General features: G+C 42.6%; 1 protein-coding gene across 2 annotated transcripts in view; it reads left to right on the forward strand.

Annotated features, from left to right (window-relative positions):
- The window catches only part of INO80 (INO80 complex ATPase subunit), a 137,565-nt gene extending 117,498 nt beyond the window's left edge, over positions 1-20,067 (forward strand). Inside the window, exons 29-36 of one of the 2 annotated variants that reach the window (XM_058738153.1) lie at positions 2,367-2,439; positions 10,190-10,348; positions 10,971-11,073; positions 12,578-12,666; positions 15,105-15,260; positions 15,556-15,715; positions 16,358-16,573; positions 18,473-20,067. In XM_058738153.1, coding sequence (XP_058594136.1) covers positions 2,367-2,439; positions 10,190-10,348; positions 10,971-11,073; positions 12,578-12,666; positions 15,105-15,260; positions 15,556-15,715; positions 16,358-16,573; positions 18,473-18,690 — 1,174 coding nt within the window. In that variant the 3' untranslated portion in view covers positions 18,691-20,067. The remainder of the gene's footprint in view (positions 1-2,366; positions 2,440-10,189; positions 10,349-10,970; positions 11,074-12,577; positions 12,667-15,104; positions 15,261-15,555; positions 15,716-16,357; positions 16,574-18,472) is intronic. The other variant, XM_058738154.1, reaches the window with a different exon arrangement.
- Positions 20,068-20,215: the final 148 nt, after the last annotated feature.

Consider the following 20,215-nt stretch of genomic DNA (forward strand, 5'->3'; position numbering starts at 1 on the left):
TCCTCTCAGGGCCAGAGGTGGGAAGGACTTTTCTGTAGAGATTAGTACAGCCCTGGAAAGCTCTATCAGTTTTTATTTGCAGCCTCATGGTTATTTTCCTGTGGGCTGTAAGGTGTCAAGCTTCCATTTGTATCATCTCATATCTGTAAGAAAATATGTTTGCAAACTAGCGTGTGCCTTTTAAGTTTTTGATTTGCCCTATATGTGTTAACTATAAAAGAGAACTTCTGGGGCACCTAGGTGCCTCAGTTGGTTAAGCATCTGACTTCAGCTCAGGTCATGATCTTGCAGGTTGTGGGTTCAGACTCCATGTTGGGCTCTGTGCTGACAGCTCGGAGCCTAGAGCCTGCTTCAGATTCTGTGTCTCCCTCTGTCTCTGCCCCTCCCCCATGCTCACTTGCTTTCTCTCTCTCTCTCTCTCTCTCTGTTTCTCAAAAATAACATTAAAAAAAATTTTAAAGAGGACTTTTATAAATTAAATAAATAAAATTTTGAAATAATTAACTTGATAACATAATTCAAGGATAAACTAGTAGAACATTAGTGAGAGTATAGAACTTTTGGAATCCTGCCTTATAACAGGCCTGCAGACATACTTTATTATTATGCCTGCCTCTAGGAACCTTGTATTTACCTAAATACAAATAGTGGACAGATTTCTACTAGGACCAGCACAGCTTAGTGATTAACAAGGAGGCTTATTTCAAAATAGTTCCTTCACTGATACTCATGTTTACTGTTGATATGTCATCACTTAGTCACTTCAGCTATATTCAGAGCATCCTCATTTTATAGTCCAGGAAACAGACCTTCAGCAGTTAAATGACTTTACCAAGGAAAAAAAACCCCTGAGAACATCCTGGTATCACTGTTTGCTTTTTGTGTTTTTTGTTTTGTTTTTGAACCAACAGAATAAAAATTCATTTTATGTTGGAATTTAGTACCTCTATGCCATATCTGAAATTTGAGTCATCTGCTCTTCAGACTGAGCCATCCAGGCACCCCTATATTACAATATTTTTAATCTGTTCTGTTCCTTTATTTCTTTAGTGTGGTCCGATCCACCAAACTGATTTCATGACCAGTAATAGGTGTGACCTGCGATTTGAATAACACTTGGTATAAATGAATTTCTAGTTGTACTCTTCATTTTAGTCATGAAGAAAAGGGATTAGCAGCTTGATTTGAAGGACTGGAAAGTTCGCTTACCAGTATAATGCCGTCCTTTTCCCTCAGAAATTTTCTAGAAAATAACTTCGTATGGCAGGAACATGAAAATGCAAGATAATCTTAAAATATATGCAAGAATTGGGTTCAAACTGAGCCCCTAATTGTATGTGCCTACAGAGATAAATCTTGTAGTCCAAGCCTGCTCCCTGTGATCTGGCACAGTCCTTGGTCCTAGAAGGTATTCAGTAAATATTTGTTGCCTGAGTGACAGTGGCACCTATTGGTTTATTTGTAATTCTGGGTTTCTTTAAAAGGATGAAGGAGGGGCACCTGGGTGGCTCAGTCGGTTAAGTGTCCGGCTTCAGCTCAGGTCATGATCTCACGGTCAGTGGGTTCGAGCCCCGCGTCAGACTCTGTGCTGACAGCTCAGAGCCTGGAGCCTGCTTCGGATTCTGTGCCTCCCTCTCTCTCTGACCCTCCCCCGTTCATGCTCTGTCTCTCTCTGTCTCAAAAATAAACACTTTGAAAAATAAAATAAAATAAAAGGATGAAGGATGTAAAGAAAAACTGAGGCAACTACATCTGATGATTTCTGTGTAAGGGCTATGTTGCCATTCATTAAAAAGTACTTTAATTCTAGCCTGTCTTCATAGATCAATCATAAATTCAGCTTAATACAGAGAAGGCATGACCTGGGTCTTAGTCCTGACCTCAGGTCATTTTTCTGGGACTGACTTTATTCATCTGAAAGTGAGTGCTTTGGGAATTATAATCATTAGTTCCCAAATTACTGGAAGTCATGATTCTCTGGGGAAGCACCAGGGAATGTTGATTTATTTGTCCCCTCTGTATGAACTAAGAATGGTTTTACTTGTTTAAAACACGATTATTACATGACTACTTCCATGATAACTTGTATGTCTGTTATATTTGTTACATCTTTATAAGTATATTGCCTGTCATTATTAGTGGGCAGCAGAAGTATATCTGCAGATTGGAAGATGACAACCTCGGTTTGATTTTTATGTTAGAGCGCCTTGATACAATGTGTCAAGAAATGTGGGTCAGGCATCAGGTGTAGGTAACGCTTTCTAGCCCTAGATACTGGTCTGTATTCAGAAATCCCTGTCTTTTGTCACATGCCATTTTTCTTTTTCAGTTTTCCCTTTTAACCTGTCTTCTTCCCTTTTCTGCAGGAATGACATCTTTGTGTTCCTGCTGAGCACTCGAGCTGGAGGACTGGGTATCAATCTCACTGCTGCAGATACAGTAAGTAACGAGAGCACAATATATCAGACAGCAGGTTGTCTACTATAAATATGTTGTTCAGTTGGTGTTATTCTTTGCTTTGTGTCACACTTTTTCTTTGCCTCATTATGTTAAAAGACAGTTGCGTTTTGCCTAGAACTAGGACATTTTAGCTTTCCTTCTGGACTTTTCTCTCCATTCTCTTTTCTTACACATTCATTCAACAAATATTTAGTGAATGCAACTATGTGTCCAATACTGTCCTAAACACTTAGAGTATATCAGTGAATAAACAGAGTAAAAAAAAAAAATCTGTCAATCCAGCCAAATTGTTTTAGAAACTATAGCAGCAAATTAGAAATGATTATTTTGTTACTCTTATGCATTGATTCCACCATGGGAAAAACTCATACTTTTGTATCCCAAACTTTAAAAGAGGGTTGGAAAAAAAAAAAAAAAAAAGAGGGTTGGAAAGCAATGAAATTGGTAATTTAAAAAATAAGGACTTTCTATCAAATTATCTATCCTTTCATATCCAGTCTCTTTGGAAGAATACTTCAGTGACTGAAAAGGAAAAAAGCTTTGGGGTGCCTGGGTAGGTCAGTTGGTTGAGCATCCGACTTTGGCTCAGGTCATGATCTCACGGTTTGTGAGTTTGAGCCCTGCATCAGGCTCTGTACTGACAGCTCAGAGCCTGGAGCCTGCTTCAAATTCTGTGTCTCCCTCTCTCTCTGCTCCTCCCCCAACTTGTGCTCTGACTCTCTCTCAAAAATAGATAAAATGTAAATAAATAAATAAATAAAAAGGAAAAGAGTATTCATTTTGAATCTCAGAATTATTCCCAGGATTCAAATATATATATATCTACATATATGTTTTTTTTAATTTTCACTTATTTATTTTTTGTGAATGAGAGAAAGAGAGTACAAGTATGGGGGAGGGCCAGAGAGAGAGGAGAGAGAATCCCAAGCAGACTCTTCTATCAGCTCAGAGCCTGACGTGGGGCTTGATCTTACGAACTATGAGATTGTGACCTAAGCCAAAATCAGGAGTCAGACACTTAACTGACTGAGCCATCCAGGCACCCCCAAACAAATTTTAAAACACTTTCAGTAACCCTGAGACATAAAAATGCATAAATGGGAAATTGTTTTGTAGAAGGCATGACTATAAAAATGTCATTTTATGTGGCTGTGATGCCTCTCTGTGAAATACAGAGCATGAAAATTCCCAGGAATAGAAGGAAGATGCAAACCCTAGAGAGTCCTGGAGAAATGAGGTGTGTGGGGGAAGAGGCTTGAATAGACTCATAAGTTGTAGAACTAGAAGCAGAGCCTGTGTTTTCCTAGTCTCCATTCCTAGGCTCTGTCTGCTTTCTCCTTATTAACTATTATACCGTAAAACTGCCTGGCCTCAAGAATGAAAAACAGGGGCGCCTGGGTGGCGCAGTCGGTTAAGCGTCCGACTTCAGCCAGGTCACGATCTCGCGGTCCGTGAGTTCGAGCCCCGCGTCGGGCTCTGGGCTGATGGCTCGGAGCCTGGAGCCTGTTTCCGATTCTGTGTCTCCCTCTCTCTCTGCCCCTCCCCCGTTCATGCTCTGTCTCTCTCTGTCCCAAAAAATAAATAAAAAACGTTGAAAAAAAAAAATTTTAAAAAGAATGAAAAACAGATTCTGTAACAACACTAAGTAGAATATCAACCATAGGACTCAACTGTACCATCCTTGGCATGTAAACCTTAGCCATTTTACCAAGTTTGGACAAGGCTCCAGGACCAGAGGACCACTGAAAGCCTCGTAGGGTAGATGCTGTATCTAATATGCACATCATCAGCCTCAGTTTTCCTAAAGGAAGGCTGTCGATGGTGGTAGGTGTGTTCTTATGGGTTCTCTGAGGTGGTGGCTCACGTGTGTCATATCAGATAGCAGAAATTTGGCTTTCTCTTTACTCCTTGGTTTTCTGCTCTACCTTGTAAGCATTCCATACAGCCCCAGGTTAGTATATTTCAATGTAAATGCAGGAGTCACCACTTTCTCCTAGTGGATCTTTTGGACTCCAATCTCATCCCTTAGCCCCATATTTATTCTCTTGGTTTATTTATACCCTTCTTGATTAGTCATGCCACTCCCTTTGCCTATAACTCTTGAGGGACTCTCCATCATCTACAAGATAAAGGATAAACTCCTTTACATGGCTTACAAGGCCCTTCATTTTGTGGCTTTTATCTTCCTTTCCAGTCTAATTGCTACATTACTTCCACCTTCCAAAATTTATGTTCCAGAAATAATGATTGACTTGTTTCCTAAACATACCATACTATATCACACTGCTGCATGAACTGTTTCCTCAGCGCCTCATCTTCCACCTGGTAAACTTCTGTTTGTTCTTCAAAACCCCTTTCATGATCAGGGGTTGTTTTATATGCACTGGTATAGCTTCTCTGATAAGGTGATACATGAGCTGAGATCTGAAGAAAGTAAGGAAGCAAGCCAAGCATATATCTGGCAGAAAGAAGAGCATTCCAGGCAGAAGAGATAAGTGCAAAGCCCTGAGGTGAGAACGTGCTTGGCATGATTAGGCAATAGCAAGCGGCCCTTTGTAGATGTAGCAAATGAGGAGGAGAGGTTGTGAGATGGGTGTTGTGGAGCAGATCCTGTAAGGCACGGTGGGCTGTAGTAAGGATTTTGAGATGGGAGGCCACTGGGAGAATTTGAACAGAGGGGTAACAGGATTTGGCTTGGGTTTTAAATGTGTCCCCCCAACTTGGGGGAGTGAGGTGGGAAGAGCTATAGGGAGAAAGGTAGAAGCAGGAAGTTCAGTTAGGAGTTAGACACAAGATGATGATGACTTGGACAAGGATTAAAGCAGTAGAGATGGGGAAAAATAATAGGAATCTGCATGTATTTTGAAGGCACAGCCATTGGGGTTGGCTCTTACACTGGATGTGGGATGTATAGGAGGTGTCATGGAAAACTCCAGGGGGTTTGACCTAGGCACCTGGAACGATGAAGACACCAATTACTTATTAAGGGAAAGGTGAGAAGGAACAGGTTTGAGTGGGGAAATTAAGAGTTTGGTTTGGGGTATATTCAGGTCAAGATTCTTAACAGACATTAAGGGGCAAAGGCACCCAGGCAGCAGGGTCTGGAGTTCAGTAGAAAGATTGAGGCTAAAGATGTAGTTTTTAAATCATCAGATCCTAGATGATATTTAAGGTCATGACGTTGGATGAGGTCACCTGGGAAGTCTAGTATAAGTTCATGTGATTAAAATGCATTTCCCTTCTCAGCCTGCCAATCTGAGGTTTGGTCTATGGTTTGTAAGGAATAGTTCTTCTAGTTACTTATTTGCATGGTCAGAAAAAAACAAAGCAGATTTCAGCGGGGAGATCTGCATTATGCTTCCAGTATTTACACTTTACCCTGTGGAGGTAAGGAGCTCCTGCCGGCCTCAAAGAACCAAAGTAGGCCTAACCCATAGCTAGAGGAGCAGAAGTAGGAATTCTCTTTTCATCCTAGCAGCTAGAGAAAAGCTCTGTATATTGAGTTCCCAATTCCAAAATAATTTACATTTAAATTTGAGGGGAGGGCTTGGGGACTCCCTTGTAAACTAGAACCTCCTGTAATACTTCTCAGTAAAATGAGACAAGATTGAAATGAATTTCTAGTTATGCTTTGGGAGCAGTCAAGGTGTGTGTGTGTGTGTGTGTGTGTGTGTGTGTGTGTGTGTGTGTGATTAGACAAACAATAGGTTAACTGCTTGCCTGGCATTCTTCCTTTGTCCTGAGATTTATTTAGCTTTGGAAGATCCCCAAAACCATTTATGGACAAGGAAGAGGTTAGTCAGCCTAAAATGTCAGGAAAAAGTTAATGTCTTATGATTGAGAATGCATATATAAACATGTTTTTGTAAACAATGGGACTCTGGCCCACTCTGTTAGTAAAAACATGATTTTAGCATGTGATTAATGGCCCCTTAACTGTCTATGTTCTTCGTGTATTCTTTCTGAAGTAGGTGTATCTTTACATTTGACTTTCTTTAGTGAGGAGTTGTTATAAACTGTACTATTTGTTTTGTTCCTGTGTAAGACCTGTTTTAAAGGCTCACATGTAGAGAGAGAAGGGGGAGCTTTTCTCCCTTGGTAGCAGTGTGAGAATTCCTATATGTCCCATGGGACAAGATGGGACTTCTTTCAGCCCTCCCATTCTCTTGGGTCAGAGTTTCACCCTCCGAGTGTTGGTCCAACTTTTTCTAGTTGTTTCTCTCAGATTTTTCCTGTTTTCTGTTTCACTCCATCATCCCCTGAAACTCCCTGTCATTGACCTATAAAGCCAGGCGCCTCCACCCTCTCTCAGCTCTGACCTTGCCCCTCCCCCATACCTGTCCAGCTTGGAGTGTACAACTTCATGAAGGTGCTGTCTAGTAATGTATTTCCCCTTAGTCATTGCTGGGTCATGCTTTATGGCTGTGCATAGACTTGCTTTAATTTTTCCTGGCTAAGTTAGTTCTTATCCTTTAATTGTTATTTGTTTTTCTTTGGAATGTCTCACTGAGCTCCATAAACCTAATTACCAAATATAGGTGTCATCTTTTTCCCACTCTGGGGGGTATTGTCTCCCCCCAGCACCCCTCCCTATCACCCCCAGTTCATGTCATGGTTGATTCAGTGTTCATTTTATTGTCAGGTTAGACAATAACCATATTATTGGCTTTGTTTTTAGTTCTCTCATTCTTGTTCTAACCTTAGAGCTTATACATACTTCATACTCTTTTTTTCCTGGGTATTTTTCTTAACAGAATCTTAACTTTATTCTTGTTCTTCCAAATTCCCCACCTCTTTTAACCTATTTAAATGATAATTAGCCACTAAATGTGTAGGGGTTGTTTTGAAGTTAAATTTCAGACCTGTCTCCCATGCTTTAATGTTTTTCCTGTTTATGAGTTAAAAAAAAAACACAAGTTGAATCAGGTTTGGTTGCCACTGAGACTTCTAGGAAAAAATGTAAATGTGTAAGGAAGCACCTATAAAATGATTCATAAGATTGAATTTCCCATTGTGAATTGATGCTGTACCATTGCCTCAGGCTTAGGTAACTAACTAAAAGTATTATCTTTTGGATGTGACATCAGCTGTCATTTTCCACATATGTAGATATTTTAGGTATGTTGGGCAAGTAGTGTTTCCCCCGAGTCCACTTGGAGTCCTCCTTGTCATTTAACTCTGTCTTCTCTTCCTTATTCTCTCTGAAAGTTTAAAGTAGATTTTCTAGAATTTTGCATATCCTATTGAATCTCTAAAATATCCTGTGATCAGGTTAGCTATGCTCCTTTACAAATGGCAAGCATTGTGCACTTTGAAATCCTAGGTCTGTGGACACTATGGATTAACAGTAAGTTTTCACACTGATTTTTTTTTCCTTTGGCACACAGTTTGTAGTTTCTCCCCAAGGATTCTTAATGCTAAAAATTACGGGATTATACCTCATGTAAAACCCAGACAAAAGGAGCAGCATAAGAAAGAGACACAGGAGGTTTTATTATTACAAGCGAGAGCTTTGAAAATGCCAATGCCTTTTGTCTATCTTCACTCAAAGTCTTAATTCTGCAGAGAATGGCAGAATTGCCTCGTATTTTAAATGAGAGAACAAATAAATTCATTTGGAGTGAATCACTCTTCAGTTTACATTTTTAGGCTTAATCTAGTGTTGATCAGTCCCCTTAGAGATTAGTCTAGTATTCATTGACTAGTATTTGTGGAATTCTACTTGGCAGTGATGGATGGTATCTGTTCTACAGTAAGACTAGATAGGGAGTTTTTTTTGTTTGTTTTTTTAAATAGGCTCCATACCCAGCGTGGGGCTTGAACGCATGGCCCTGGGATCAAGAGTCAGATATTCTACCCACTGAGCCAGCCAGGTGCCCCTAGATATGGAGATTTTTTTACATAATACACATGAAATAATTGGTTACCCATGGAAGATAGTAAATAAGTGGGAACTTGGACCAGGATAGGCAATGCAAGGTATTCTTAATAATGCAAGTTGTGGAAGCAGACTGTTAAGACTGTGAGCTCAGGCTAGTTTCTTCCTGATTTATAAGATGAAAGAAACATACAGGTTTTTGTGAAAATTGAGTGAAATATGTATGCACCCTAGGGCCAGATATGTTGTAAGTGCTAAACAGATTTTAACCATTATTATGTCTACTCGGAATCCATGAGAAATAGGAAAAAGGGACATTGTTACAGGCAAGAGAAATCAGGGAGGCCGGGATGCCTGGCTGACTTATTTAGTAGAGCATGCGATTCTTGATCTCAGGGTTGTGAGTTCAAGCCCCACATTGGGCATGGAGCCTACTTTTTAAAAAAAGGGAAGAAAGAAATAAATCAGGCCTTCCTGACAGTGGGAAACTTGAACTGAACCTATAAAGGACCAATTCAGAAGTGAGGGATTCCAGGTCAGAAAAGCAACTTGAGCAAAAAGTGGTGCAAACAAACATAAGTGAGGAATGCTGAAGAGACCTGACAAAAGGGAAGGAGCGTGTTTATTTCAGAAAAGAATGGTGATGAAGTTGGCTCAGCATAGCAGGGTCTATTGAGGGCAGTTTGGAGTTGGTGTGCTATCACATAACTGGCACAGAGGTAGAGTGGCCTACAGTGGTATCCAAAGTAGACCGAAGAAAAGGGAGACTGAGCCCTAGAAAGCCTGCTGGTCTGACTGCCGCAGTGAGCCAGGCACAGGTGGTGAGCTCAGGCCATTGCATGATAGGGACAGTGAACTCTAAAAAGGATTAGTTCATTTCTCAAGAAGCAGGGGCTAGATTTGGTGACTTGCTTCTATATAGATGAGGGCACATGGGAGAGACTAATGGGGGAGATCATTTGGAACTGGCTTTCTTTCAGGATGCCCCCTGTATTCGATAGTAGCCTTAGGGCTAAGAATTTAGGAGTCTGTTAATTGTAGGGTCATTCATAGGATAGAGGAGAGGGGTGTACATTTTGTTGTCATTTGTGTTTGTTGTTTAGCAAACTAAAAGTAGCTGCCAGGGATCCCTTTTTTTAAACATTTCTTTGCTGAATTCAAGGGACAGGAAATAGGAGCTAGAGAATGCCAGGAAATCCATGCCTGTCTTTCTTACTATGGTAAGCTTAGTGTTAAAAAGAAGGCTTTCAGGAGCATCTGGCTGGCTTAGTCGGAAGAGCATGGGACTCTTGATCTTAGGGTTGTGAGTTTGAGCCCCACGTTGGGGTTAGAGATTACTTAAATAAAAACTATAAAAAAGGGGGGCAGGGGTGAGCCAGAGAGAGAAGGCTTTCATATCCCTCACCTCCCAGGCCTACCACTTACTTAGGCTATGTGATCTTGGATAAATTCTGTAATTCCTATGTGCCTCAGTTTCTTCATCTATAAAATGGGAGTCTTAGTAGTACCTAAGTCATAGTGATTATGGGATTTAAATGAGTTAACACACATAAAGCACCTAGAACAGTGACTGGCAAATGGTAAGCACTAAGGGTTAACTATTAATAGTGTCTCTGTTCCCTTTTTTTAAATCTGAAAACCCTGAAAAAAAGCTAGAGTGTATCTATTTTGCCCCGGGCAAGTGAAGGGATGGCTTGGTTTTATGAGTGGATATTGGCTCATCTTACTATCATAGAAAAAAATCTGGCATCAAACTATTGCAGATGACGAGCGGCTGGGTTGTTCTCAGAATCCATGGTTTTTCTGTGAGAATGCCTCAGTCTTTGCTGTATTTTTGTCCTGCCTGTGCAGGTGATTTTTTATGATAGTGACTGGAACCCCACTGTGGACCAACAGGCCATGGACAGGGCCCACCGCTTGGGGCAGACAAAACAGGTTACTGTGTACCGGCTCATCTGTAAAGGCACCATTGAAGAACGCATTCTACAGCGAGCCAAGGAGAAGAGTGAGGTAAGCACAAGGTAGAGGGAGTACTGTACTGGTGAAGAAATTGGAAAGTCCAGCCACATTTACCGGGCTAAGATGCTTGCCTTTCGTTCATCACGAAGGGGAGAAAATTTCTTCTGAATAGAAAATAAAATCAGGGCCTGTACTGCTCTGGCCATTCATTCCTCATTCCTTTCCTACCTAAATGGCTTCTACAGCCTAGATAGGGCTATTGTTCATGTGGCGGTGACATCAGTCATAGCCCTTGTGTTTCACATACTTTCACATTCAGGGGAAGAAGGAGCTCTCATCATAGGACTCCTGATTTGACAGCCTCTAATTTGTATGCCAGATTTGTTAGTTTCCAAAGAAACGATTATTTGGGGTTTGTGTATTTTTTTTTTTTTTTTTAATCTTGATTTCAGTATTGGATCTTCTAGCTCTCAATTAGCAGTCCCAAGCAAAAGAAGTTCTCATTGTTCTTTGTGTTGGACAAATAATCTGGATGATCCAGTGAGATGAATGAGAGGAAATGGGGAATCTAAGTGCCAGAGGAGCAGATTGAGAAAGATGTTGCCTTCTTTCTGAATATTTGCCATAAGGGAATGGGTGCCTGGTAGTGATGTTTCGATCTGCTTTGGTATAGATTCAGCGGATGGTGATTTCTGGTGGGAACTTCAAACCAGATACCTTGAAACCCAAAGAGGTGGTTAGTCTTCTTCTAGATGATGAAGAACTGGAGAAGAAATGTACGTACTCTAAACTAAAGCCCTTTCCTCCCTGCAAAAGATGTTTCTCTATCCCCACATATCTGAAAATGGTAGAGGCCCTTGGCTATGCGCCATGGGTAAGCAAAGCCAAAGACTGTATTTGGGGAGAAACATTTTTTATGTTAATAACTTGTATTAAAACCCAAGCAAGAATGTGTTATGGAGTAGAAGGCAAAATTTGCATGTATTTTAAAAGTAACATGACTTTGAATTCATTTACATCAGGGAAGCTGTATCCCTAGACTCCTCAGCAGTGACAAATTTACTCTGTTCTGCACAAAGAAATGTTTTTGTTTTTGTTTTTGTTTTTGTTTGATGTCTGAAAGAGAATTTATTTCTTCATATTATTTTTGATTTAAATTCAACTTAGTTAACATATGGTATACTGTTGGTTTCAGGAGTAGAATTTAATGATTCATCACTTACATATAACAGTGCTCATCCCAAAAAATTCCCTCCTTAATGGCCATCACCCATTTAGCCCATCCCCCCCACCTCCACTCCTACAATCCTCAGATTTCAGTCTGTGTTTAAGAAACCCTATGTTTTCCCTCCCTTTCGGTTTTTACCTTATTTTTTCTTCCTTCCCATATGTTCATCTGTTTTGTTTCTTAATTCAACAAGAGTGAAATCATGATATTTGTTTTTCTGACTTATTTTACATAACAAAATACACTCTGCTTACATTCACATGGTTGCCAGTGGCAATATTTCATTATTTTTCATCGCCAAGTAATATTCCATTGTGTGTGTACCATATATGGGTATACCTGTATACATACATACAGGCTTTTTCCATAATTCGGCTATTACTGATAGAGCTGTTATGAACATTGGGGTGCATGTGCCCCTTCAAATCAGCATTTTGGTATCCTTTGAATAAATAACTAATAGTGCAATTGCTGAGTCACAGGATAGTTCTATTTAAAATTATTTTTTTAATTTTTTTTTTTTAATTTACATCCAAATTAGTTAGCATATACCGAAGAAATGTTTTCATGGAGAAGTTTGAGAACTATACTTCTATAACACTTCTTCCATGTATCTCTGGCTTTTGAGAACAATTGGTTTCAGAATTACCTTATGAGCCCCTGAGTATTTCATAGCATCATACAAGAAAGCATGATGAGGTTCCTTTCTTAGAGTGCTCACATTTACCACCACCTTCTAAAAACCTTTGAGTACTCTCCAACCATACTTGATCTGTACAGTGCAGAGATCTTAAAAGGCTGAAAAGAAAAAGAAGAAAGGCAAGGAAAGGCCCACAACATTGAAACCAAATAGTAGTTGGAACCCAAAAAACTGTTAAGAATCCAAGAACTCTGTTCCTTCTCCAAGTTAAAAAAAAAAAAACACCAGTTATCTATCTTAGAAGTCGTACCCTGGAACACAAATATCAGGGGGTATGGCCACCTTAATTTCAGAGAATGAAGATTACAGTTACCACAGGTACTTCATCAGATCTTTACAATTTTCTTGATAGTGAGGCTGCGGCAAGAAGAGAAACGGCAGCAGGAGGAAACCAACCGAGTTAAAGAGCGCAAGCGCAAGCGGGAAAAGTATGCAGAGAAGGTATCTCAAGTTTGAGGTGGCCAACAGGGACCGGTGTGGGGCAGAGTGGTGCTTACAAAAAGGCTTTGGGTACATGGCTTGTCATCTTGGTTACTAGTTGGTATCCAGCTCCAGCAGCTATATGTTATAAGTAACAACAGTTCTGTGCTGATTGACATTTGATCCACAGAAATGAAGCCTTGTTAGACCAGTACCCCCTACACAGACCTGCTGTCTCTGTGGTCACATGTAATTATGGAAATCATTTGTTGAAACTGTTACAGAGCAGAAGGCTAAATGTGGGTAAGATGGATCGATCTTACATTATCAGATTCCATAGAATCTTAGGGCCTAAGATGTCATTATGTCCAATCCTACCATAATTCTGCTAGTGTTCCATTCAATGTCATCTACTGTTAGCAAAATAAATCACTGCCGGTCTGTTCATCTCTTTTTGTCCAATTTATGCCAAAAATTCAGGCTGTGTTTTGTCTCCCTTTTGACATTTCCCACTTGAGCCCACTAGGCTAGCTGCTAACTGGGATGTAGTTCCCCTACATTTCTCCCAATCTTGCTGTTTCTACCAGAATATTATTTCAGTGATCTTTTTTTTCTTAATATTTTATTTATTTTTTGAGAGAGCATAAGTGGGGCAGGGGCAGAGAATATGAAGTGGGCTCTGCACTAGCAGGCTAACAGCAGCGAGCTGTCTGTGGGGCTCAGACTCATGAACCATAAGATCATTACCTGAGCCAAAATCAGATGCTTAACCAACTGAGCCACCCAGGTGCCCCTGTTTCAGTGATCTTTATTCCTGGTCTTTATTGACAAGTAAATCGAAGTGAGGCCTTCAGGATTTATTCTAGTTGCAGGAGTCAGCCCATTGGTTCTGACTAGGTTCCAAGAGTTACGCCAAGGATTGTTGGTTCGGAACCACTTTGCTACCTTCCAGAAAGTGCTTCCTAATTTTTTCTAGTGGGCCTGGCTTACCATTGGGTAAGCCCTTCATCAGCCCTTGTTGAGCCCCTTGTCTTGAGCAAGATAGCTGCCATGAGCTTCAGACATCTTGATAGCTCTGGGCCCTCAAGTCCAACAGTTGTCCATGCTTCATTTCCTTGAACTGTTTGGTTTGTCTGAAGCATATTGTCTGGCCACATGTTTAAATTTGTTCTGTCTTAAGTGGAGGTTGACTTCTTCCCCTTATCCAAGCTTGTATTGGGCCTTATGTCCCTTTTCCTTCTTTTGTAAAATCTGCACCCTCAGTTGTACTTTCTGCTAAGCAGAACTATTTTTTTTATTTAAAAAATTTTTTTTAAGTTTATTCATTTTTGAGAGAGAGACAGAGCATGAGCCGGGGAGGGGCAGAGAGAGAAAGGGAGACATAGAATCTGAGCTGTCAGCACAGAGCCTGATGCAGGACTTGAACTCATAAACTGCGAGATCATGGCCTGAGCCAAAGTAGGACGCTTAACTGATTGAGCTACCCAAGCACCCCTAAGCAAAACTATTTCTAACCTGAAGGTTAGAAAGTACTCACTAAATATAGTATTCACTATATTTACAAAGTTGAAACATCCAAGAACTATGTATGACTCCACTCTCAAATCTCTAACCCATTACTTACTACTGTTTAGAATTTAAATAGCTCTAACATGCAGAAACAACATCAAAGAAGAAAAGGTGGCTTTCTAATATAAGAGATTGTAGGGTTTTCTGAGTTTGCATCAGAAGCCATCCCCACTCTGAGCACATAAGTTTCAGATAAACCCCCAATGGTGGTATAAACTACGCAATGACATTAACCCTAATATAGATGTAGATACAAATGTAGTTAGATGCAGTGGCTGAATGTGATTCCAGAATTTTCCAAGCACATTCAATGATTTCAGGTCCCTAATCTGTGACAGCACCCTACTGAGCTTGGTTCTAGAACTGCTTAATGTAGCTCAACCCATAAGCAATTACATGTAAACTGAGAAAATGACAAAAAAAAAAAAAAAAACCAGTTTCTTGGATATAACTTTCATTCTCCTTATGCATATTTAAAAAGAAAGCAGAGTAAAAACAGATGTGCAGAAGGTATACTAAAGGCACTGGCCTCCCTCTTGTAGGACTGAATCTGTTCAACCCCTCTAAGTGCTGCAGCTTGGACATGCCGGAAGCTGACCGTGGAGCTCACCCCCATGGGTGAGGCTTAGTGCGGCTCTGATTCAGTGTGACTGGCCTACTTCTCAATTCCGTATTATTGGGGTGGAATATACATAAACTCTTCTTGAGCTCTTCTTTCCTCCTTCCATAGGAGTTTTTTCTTTCCTTAAAAGTATGCTAATTGAAAACAAAAAACAAAACCTGGAAGTTTACAGAGAGGTTTCTATCCTCACTTTCTTTTCCAACTCAGCTTTTCTTTTTGATGCCTGTCTTCATGCTTTTTCCATATTTCTTCATTTGTGTGTTCCCAGAAGAAAAAGGAAGATGAATTGGATGGGAAAAGGAGAAAAGAGGGTGTGAACCTAGTAATTCCATTTGTTCCCTCGGCTGATAACTCCAACCTTTCTGCTGACGGGGACGACTCCTTCATTAGTGTGGACTCGGCCATGCCCAGCCCTTTCAGTGAGGTGAGGCTCCTTTTAGATGCCTTCATCACAGCAGTGGAGACTGCATCCTGACATTGTAGCCTTTGCTTCTCCTGGAGTTCTCCTGCCTTGGGGAAGGGGGCTGCATATGGAATCCGTAAGGAGGAAAGGAAATGAGGACAAGCTGGCTTCTCTGGAGCCAAGGCAGGGGATTTCACCCTCTGGAGTGAAGCCAGGCAGGAGAGAAATAGCCTAAGAATCACATCCTCACGTGGGTACAAGGGCCATGGGCTGTGGGTATCAGGAATGGTGGTGATCTCGATCCTTCTTCCTCCAGATCTCCATCAGCAGTGAACTGCATACTGGCTCTATCCCCCCCGATGAGAGCAGCAGTGATATGCTGGTGATCGTGGATGACCCAGCCTCCTCAGCCCCCCAGTCTCGAGCCACCAACTCTCCTGCTTCCATAACGGGCTCCGTTTCAGACACTGTGAATGGTAAGTGATCCTGCTGTCTTATATAGCTTGGCCCTAGTCCTCTGCCTCAGGAGAAGCATTGGTTTGGTGCTGGCCAAGGTCCCAGTTCTGTCTGAGATCATGACATTTTCTGCTGTGTAAAGAAGAGTCAAGTGGAGTAAAAACAAAAACTTACAGGCTCATTCTTTCAGTAGCCCTGTCAACTGAAAGTGAGAAAGAACTTGATAAAGATTTCAGACTTGTTTGTTTTCTAGTCAGCCCTATCTTTCATATTTCACCTTCATTTTTGTTAGTTTTTAATTAAAGTTTGCTTTTCTGGGCCTTTCCAGTGTTTGTTCTGTGGGGCCCAGTGTTGTTGCTGTTTCTCGAGGAGTTCTAGATTTAAATCTTGGGAGTAAAAGTTGACTCTCCAGGGCAGGAGCATGTTGAGGTGTGCACATGAATCACAGAGAGCACGCCCCTGAGGTTCATTTAGTAATGAACTAGTTTTAGCTGTTTAGAATTCTTACTAACTCTGTGACTCCTTGGCCCAGCCACTAAATGGGGACAGAAACCTCCCTGGAAGTCCTGAGATACCCTGAGAGCCAGCCCTCCCTGTTAGGGGAAAATTCTGTTAACATCACATGTTGACTTTTTTACCTCTTGGTCCATTTGTTCCCACAGGAATTTCCATTCAGGAAATGCCAGCCGCAGGACGTGGTCACTCAGCGCGAAGCCGAGGCCGCCCCAAAGGTTCAGGAAGCACAGCCAAAGGAGCAGGGAAAGGCCGGAGCCGGAAGTCCACTGCAGGCAGTGCTGCCGCTATGGCAGGAGCCAAAGCAGGGGCTGCGGCAGCGTCCGCAGCCGCCTATGCTGCATACGGGTACAACGTGTCTAAAGGTGCGGAGGCCTCAGGGGGCAAGGGTGAGCTGCAGGCTCCATTCTGGTGAGGGCCAGTCTGGAGGGTCTATTAAGCATTCTGGGAGAGCAGGTAGGACACTCCCAGGCCAGAAAGCTCCTTCCCAAAGGCCACCTTGGGTTCTGCTTCTGCACTGAGCAGTCCTGACTCTCCCCTTGCCCTTGTGACTTAGTACAATTTCACCTTTGAAGTGGAAGTAACTATGAAAGGAGAGAGTTGTATTTCTGGACTATACTATTTTAAACCATCAGAATTCTTCCTGCTTTGAGAACTCATTTTTTTCCCTAAGACCAGCATTTCACGTTTCAGTAGTCCAGGCCAGCATAGTTAACATTTACCTAAGTATGTGTGCTCCATCACTTGTGCTTCGTGTGCATGGACCCCACTCTGGAGTTTACGGTAGAAGTGAGAGGGAAGTTTTCCATGGAATACATTTAAACAGCAGTGCACAGCAGTATGCTTGTACTGAATGACAAAAGAGGGGAGGCCTTCATTGTAGTTGTAGCCCGGAAAAAGGAGGAGCCGTGGGCCTGAATATGAAGTTGCCAATCTGTAATTCAGAAAGAAGGATGACAAAGATTTGGGCCTATCAGGGGTCACAAAGCAGGTCAGTCAGGCTGTGCTTAAGAGTAGCAGTCAAGAGTGGAAAAACAGGGCAAGACCTGGTGGGGATGGGCTTATGAAGTGTGTGATGAGGGGCTCTGGAAAGAGTGAGAAAGAAAGTGGCTGTGGTGAGCATGACACGTGGAGGATGATTATAACCATAGCTGGTAGGACATCTATGACTGACTGCTTGACCTCTCTCCCCAGTCACAACCTAGGCTTCATGTTTAGCTGATAGTGTTGTTGTAGCAGGTACGGGCATTAGCTTATTTAGTGAATGTCAGCTGCCCTCCCCCACTTCCTCCTCCTGCAGGAATCTCTGCTTTCACGTATTTTCTTCATTCTACAAATATGAAGTATAATAGGCTAGTCCAGCATTTCTTAACCTTTTGCCAGCTCATCACATCCTTGAAAAACAACAGTCATACCAGCAGCCAAGGCTGCCATGGCAGGCTGTCTCACCCACAGATGGGCAGAGTATAACACCCATCAGACTTTCTTCTGGAGACCTGGTCTGAGAAGAGGCAGGAGGGGTAAATGAGGCAGCAGGGGTAGAGTTCAGAAGAAAAACAACAGTGCTTGGTAACTGGGAATGGACTGATTCACAGATCTCTTGCAGCTCCACTGTGGATAGGAAGAGACAGCCGTCTGCCCACCGAGTGCTTAATACGCTTTTTTAGGAAAGTAAAATCAGTCCACAAGAAACAATTGACACATATTAGACACTGTGTTATCAGGTGTAAATGGATTTGGCTCATATGAAGGAAAAAGAGTTGTCACCCACAGAACCATCACTGAAGAGGAGCAGTTTCAACTGGGTCCTTGAAACTACAGGTCTTGGGGGAGTGGAGGACATCTTGTGAAGTTAAGAAAGAAGCAGTTATTCACAAGCAGTGTCCCAAGAAGGAAGAAAGAATGTGTAAGAGAATACATTAGCGCCTAGGAAGTTACATACCATCCTGTAGCCTTGGTTTGCCCGCATTGTGTAATGTGTGCTGTGTCCTTGAGCACCAAGGAGACATCTTGTCCTTGTGGATGAGATGATGTGGAGAAGGCTAGGTAGGTATCATTTTTCTCTTAAAAACACATCCCTCTTACTGAAAAGACAGTTGACAGGAAAGCAAGTAAGAGGTTGTGCTAAGAAGAGGTTGGCAAGGAGTGGCAGGGAGAGAGGTTCTCCACAGCCTCACCTCCAGCCCAGACTAACCAAGGTCAGGGACCAGGGCAGCTCAGGCCTGCTACCTATACACTTCTTGTCTCTTTCTCCATTCCCACAGGAATCTCGGCCAGCAGTCCTCTGCAGACGTCCCTTGTTCGGCCTGCTGGCCTTGCTGACTTTGGACCTTCAAGCGCCTCTTCTCCCTTGAGTTCCCCTTTAAGCAAAGGAAATAATGTTCCCGGGACTCCCAAGAGCCTCCACTTGACCAGCAGCCTAGCCCCAGATTCCCTGGTCCGGAAACAGGGCAAAGGCACCAACCCCTCTGGAGGACGGTAACTACCTGAACCCTCTAGCTTCTTTCAACCAAACGAGGGGCTAGAGTCCTGGCCCGCAAGTGGTCTTTGGATGGCTTGCCCAGTGCAGCATCTTACATCCCAGGTCAGAGGGCAGAGATGACCAGTTGCAGCAAGGGAAGGACAGGCAGGTGCTTGGTGTGAGCACTTTTCTCACCTGTGTCTCAAGAGGAGTGCTATGGGGTGGCCTATAGGAAGAAGGCCCAAGGACAGAGATCGGCCCTGCAGCATCTCAAATGAACTTTACAGCCACGTCTTAAACCTCGCACTGGGGAAGAGCCTGACATAGATCCCCTTTAGATGCTCAGGCACACAGTCTCCATCCCCATTCACTCTTGGGCTCTGGCCGTGTCCCTTGCAAAAGCTGTGCAAGTGCTGTGAAGAACCTTCCATAGTGGAGACCACTCTTAGGGCTGTGATTTCCTGTAGGGCTAAGAAGGGAGGAAATCCTGTATCTGGCATCCTCAGTCTTTGGGCAGCTCCCCATGTCTCCAGACCCCATTTGCCAGAGTGTCAGCACTGAAGAGAACAGTGAGTGTGAGAAGGTAGTGGCTTGTGAGGGTGACAGAGGCTAGAGGAGGCATGCCGGAGGCACTTGTTTCCCCAGCATTTCCTCCCCTGTCCTGCATGGTTCACGCCAGAGAACCTTCAGGTCCCACCAGCAACCATAGCAGCAGCTTCCACCCCAGGACTCCCAGAAGCCAGTAAAGAGACCAGGAGCCACCTCAAATCAGCAGGACATCCTCACTGCCCCTCTTGCAACTCCCCTTGCCCTTCCTGAATGCACAGTCTCCCCACCCCTGCCCTTCAGCCCCCTGCTTGGCTGTATGCACTGTCTGTATTGCACTGAGAAAGGAAGGGACAGCAGGAGTGAGGTGGAGAGGATGGAGAAAGGGCAAAGCTCAGCACCAACCCTCCCGGCCCTAGCCCCACCCGCCTGAGCTTGCTTCCCCCCAGAGAGGCAAAGGGGTGGTGTTTGCATGGGAGGTGTTCCTGCCGGCCCCCAGCCTGATGTCCCTGGTGGAGCGGGTGCTTCCGGGAGGGCCAGCCTCTAATTTGCACACCTGAAAATCGCGGAATTGAGTTTAGACAGATTGATTTTTAAAACTTTTTTTTGGAGTAGGGTTGGTAGGGGAATCATTTAATTTAAATCATTGAGATTCCCCTGCCCAAACCCAGACTCTTGTGTACAGAAGCTATTTAGAGGGAATCAGAAAAATGCCAAGCCTTTTTTCTCTTTGAATGTGCTGTCTATTTTTATAACTGAACTTGTATATATGTACAAAGAGAGACACATCTTTCTTTTACTAACTGGAGAAAAAAATCTTAAATAAAATGGAGTGAGATAATTTTATGTAAATCAGGATGTCTGTGGTCTTTGCAGCTGCCTCGGGGCACAGTAGGGTTCTTAGAGGAATGTGACTGGGTAAAGGGGACACAGAGCCCCAACATCCTTCCTGTGGTTGGAGAGAACAAGTCGTCATTGGGACAATTTAAAAAAAAAATTT

Source organism: Neofelis nebulosa, chromosome 7 (assembly GCF_028018385.1).
Source record: "Neofelis nebulosa isolate mNeoNeb1 chromosome 7, mNeoNeb1.pri, whole genome shotgun sequence".
NCBI classification, from domain to species: domain Eukaryota; kingdom Metazoa; phylum Chordata; class Mammalia; order Carnivora; family Felidae; genus Neofelis; species Neofelis nebulosa.